Source organism: Anticarsia gemmatalis, chromosome 3 (assembly GCF_050436995.1).
Source record: "Anticarsia gemmatalis isolate Benzon Research Colony breed Stoneville strain chromosome 3, ilAntGemm2 primary, whole genome shotgun sequence".
NCBI lineage: Eukaryota > Metazoa > Arthropoda > Insecta > Lepidoptera > Erebidae > Anticarsia > Anticarsia gemmatalis.
The window spans coordinates 10,358,270-10,362,181 of record NC_134747.1 but is presented as its reverse complement, the minus strand read 5'-3'; the positions used below and the strand labels follow the sequence as shown (position 1 = coordinate 10,362,181).

Sequence of the window (3,912 nt, the reverse complement as noted above, 5' to 3'; positions counted from 1 at the left end):
TTCCAGTAATCTAAAACTATTTACGACTCTACGCAATCACAACTCACATTTTTCTTTATCTGATAACTAGTAATAACAATGAATGGGCAAAATTACGTTATTTTACAGTGACTTACAAAAAGTATCAATTAATATTAATTACTTGTCTCTCGAACTCTACCATGTACTACAATCAAGTATTAACAGCTAAAAATTCGAGTATAAAATAATATTAAACGCAACTTGGGGAATCTGTAAATACCACGTTGGTATCATTGCATTCACAAGAAACGGAACGCGCTTGCGCGAACTCGACGGGTGGACGCGGTGCGGAGGGTCGCAAGGCCGGAGCGGGGCGAGCGGGGGGAGGCAACGTCACGTCGAACAACGCAGCCCATACGCTGCTAAATTCAGAAGACCGCACCGCGTACCCCGTTTGCACGCGTTTACCTGACTCTCGTAACGTTCCGGTTTAAAACTTGCCTGCGTCGAGCGAGTCGTCCAACGCGATTACGCGAGGTGGGAACTGCTGTGAGATCGGTGTAGTAAAAGTGGCCTCTCTCTGTGCTAGTGTAGTGGTGATATCAACTTTATTATTTTGTGGACCAATCAATTCACGTGAGGTTGTATATCAGATAAACTAATTCAAGTTATTTCTGGCCAGAACTGACAATTGCAACGCCTTCTGAAAAGTAAAGAACGTCGCTGTCAAAATAAGGCGGAAAATAAATAAATAGGGTTAAAACACAACGGCGCGCTGTGAGCTGTGATATAAAAGAAGACCTTATTGTACCGGTGTAATAAGAGTGACTTTTGAGTAGCAACGTTATGGGTGATGACCGAATTGTGCTGAAATAAATGATTGAGTTTACTGATTTTTATCAATTATGAGAGTGAAAAACCGGTGATCGTATTCGTGTGTGCGTGATCATCATGAAACGGAGGATCCGCTGGCGCGCACGAGCATACCGGTGGAGTTAGTCGAGGCCACAGCCTTTTGAAATAGGTACCGGTTTTGAATTATCATTTTGTTTGATTTATAATAGTGCTCGGTTCAGACGGGTGCAGGTGGCTTGCACTCTTCTATCGCAACGATTATTACAAAAGCATTTATGTATTATTATAACAAATGATGGCAACTCTACTTTACTATTGTTAATAAATAGATGCCCATGTTATTCTACTTTGAATTAATCCCAAAGTTCTATAACGTATAACTACGCGGACCGTTCGAAAAAACAATTATTATAAGAACCCTTTTTTGTTCATATTTACAGATTCTGAGTCATGGGGGACGCCATACCAGAGGCAGGCTTTGAGCCGAAAGAGCAACGCGAGGCAGATTTGAACGAGTGTGATAAAGAAACTGTTGCGGAGCAAAGAGAAGAGGAAAGTTTTCTGGCGATGAAAGATGAAAAAAGTAGTGATAGTGACGCCCCCAGTGAGGACCTTAGTTCTAATGATGAACAAAGTAATGTAATCAGTAGTAGTAACTCTCAGTTTTATGAGAATAGTGACAGTAAAATGGACTATGCTGTAAAAATAGATGATAATGATACTCTTAGTGACATTGACGATATAAAAACGGACAGTGCTTCGGCTGACAGCGAAGACTCAGCACTCGGCAGTCTGCCGCCAGACAGTGCTCTTAACGATAGGGAAGAAGAAGCTCAAGAGAGGTCAGAGGGTAGTGACTCAGGCCTCGGATCGGAAGCAATAGAAGATGTAAAAATACCCAGTTTCAACCTTGCACTGCCATGCACAAGTAGTCTAAAGAATGTAAACACACAAGACACGCCAGAACATAACAATGATGACGCTAGCTGTAGTGAGAATAATGTAGATAAAAGCCATAATACTGTAGCACAAGTTAAGATACCCCTTAAAAGTAGTCTTAAGAGAAAATGGAGTGATGACAACAAAAATGAACCACAGCCTAAGAAACGAAAAGAGAACATTAAGTTCGATAATGTTACTGTATTTTATTTTCCTAGAGCCCAGGGCTTTTCATGCGTTCCCTCACAAGGAGGCTCTACATTAGGAATGGAATGGGAACATACTCATATACAAAAGTTTACCTTAGCAGAACATGCTATAGAACAAAGAAGATTACATAGACAAATACTGCAGCAACTGAAGAGTGAACGTCATTCATTACAAGGCGCGTCTATATCGTCCAGTGAAGACAGTGATACGGAAGAAGAAGCAAGCGATATTTCCGAATCAGAGCTAGATTTAGACAGCTATTTCTTTCTACAACCGGTTCCAACAAGACAAAGGAGAGCTCTTTTACGAGCGGCTGGCGTGAGAAAAATAGAAGGTTACGAAAAAGACGAGTGTAGAGACATAAGAACTTCGCGAGAATTTTGTGGCTGCGCCTGTAAAGGAACTTGTAATCCAGAGAATTGTTCATGTAGTCTAGCGGGCATAAAATGCCAAGTGGACAGATTAAACTTTCCGTGTGGATGCACTAGAGAGGGATGCTGTAACACGACTGGGCGGATAGAGTTCAATCCAGTAAGAGTTAGAACCCATTTCATTCAAACTCTTATGAGAATAGGTTTAGAAAAGAAAAATGAAGAAAATCAAGAAGCTGCTAAGAGACAGTGGCTCGAAGCGCACAACAGTAACTCCGCGTCGTGTTCCTCTAACTCGTCATACGAGAGAGAGCGCTGTCTTGGTCAAGAAGATGGAATGTTGCGTGATGTAAGTCTCACTCCCCGAGTGGAAGTCGAGTCTTGCGTTAACACGGGGAGTTTCAACAACGTTCATTGTGATATGAATAATTCCACAGCTCAGACTAGCATGGCGGACGATATGTCATACGGTTATAGAAGTGACGCTTCGAACCACAACAATGTGAACAGCTCCAACACCATGCATTTCGAGAATACAAGTAACCATCAACATCACAATGACCCCTACACGTCGAACATACTTCAAGGAAAAGGTCCGCCTTATCCCGCAACGAACACCATGGGCTTCGATACTATTACAAATAACATGCAAAGATTTCAATGTGATCTCAATTACGCTTACGAGCAACAAACTGAAAATCATCATTTTAAAGGCTTGCAAAGCTTTTCCGCTACAAGCTTCGAGGAATTCGCTCACAGCTCTCAGATGTCCATGTTTAGTCATTATGGACACATGTATGTACCCGACTATTTACATAAAACTAATGCAAATGTTCACGGGCACGCTGCGCTGCAGTATCATAGTGCACAACAAAACCACTATGAGATGTACAAGAACAATTCTGAGTGTGTAAATAATGAAAATAAAAGTGATACTCATTATACTACTTTGATGACATTGCCATATCAACCTAGTAATAAGATGCAACCTGTAGAAAATGATGAGAATTGGTTCAGTCACAACACGCTGCTGAACCTGGACCACTCCGACCAGACGACGCAGGACGCTTCCGAGCTGCACGCGCACGCCGCGCCCGCGCCCACGGACACCAATAATACCGAGGCTACTGAGAACTTTGGTGAACTAATTAAGAAAACTATGGTAGAGTCTGTTACTGTGTAGATTACTTGTTGTATTTTAATCGTCTTAATTATCATGTTATGAAATTTTTAATTATATTAATTGGTAAATTTACTGACTTCATTTATTGAAATGTCTCACCGTGAGGGTCACCTATAATATGATTTATCTCCATAAATAAACAAGTGAACTCATATCAGTAAACTGTGATAGCTAAATGCGTATCGTGGTTACGGTTCATAACATGATTAAGTTCGCATATAACAAACTATATGTGCGAAGTTGAACAACACAAATGTATAACAGAAATGAGTGTGTTGCAAAAACTTCGGCATTCATTTGAAATGAAGACTGTGAATTGGCTTGAATAAGAATCGTTTAGACGAAATTAAAAACAAGATAATCAGTGAGCTCGTCATTTAAATTGTTTACAAA

At 40.7% G+C, this 3,912-nt stretch overlaps 1 protein-coding gene across 1 annotated transcript; it reads left to right on the top strand.

Moving 5' to 3' along the window:
- The first annotated feature begins 330 nt into the window (after window positions 1–330).
- On the top strand, window positions 331–3,591 carry Axud1 (AXIN1 up-regulated 1). Its single transcript, XM_076136487.1, has 2 exons — window positions 331–985; window positions 1,257–3,591. Exon 2 carries the CDS (start codon window positions 1,267–1,269, stop codon window positions 3,517–3,519), a length of 2,253 nt encoding a protein of 750 aa, XP_075992602.1. The 5' UTR covers window positions 331–985; window positions 1,257–1,266; the 3' UTR covers window positions 3,520–3,591.
- Window positions 3,592–3,912: the final 321 nt, after the last annotated feature.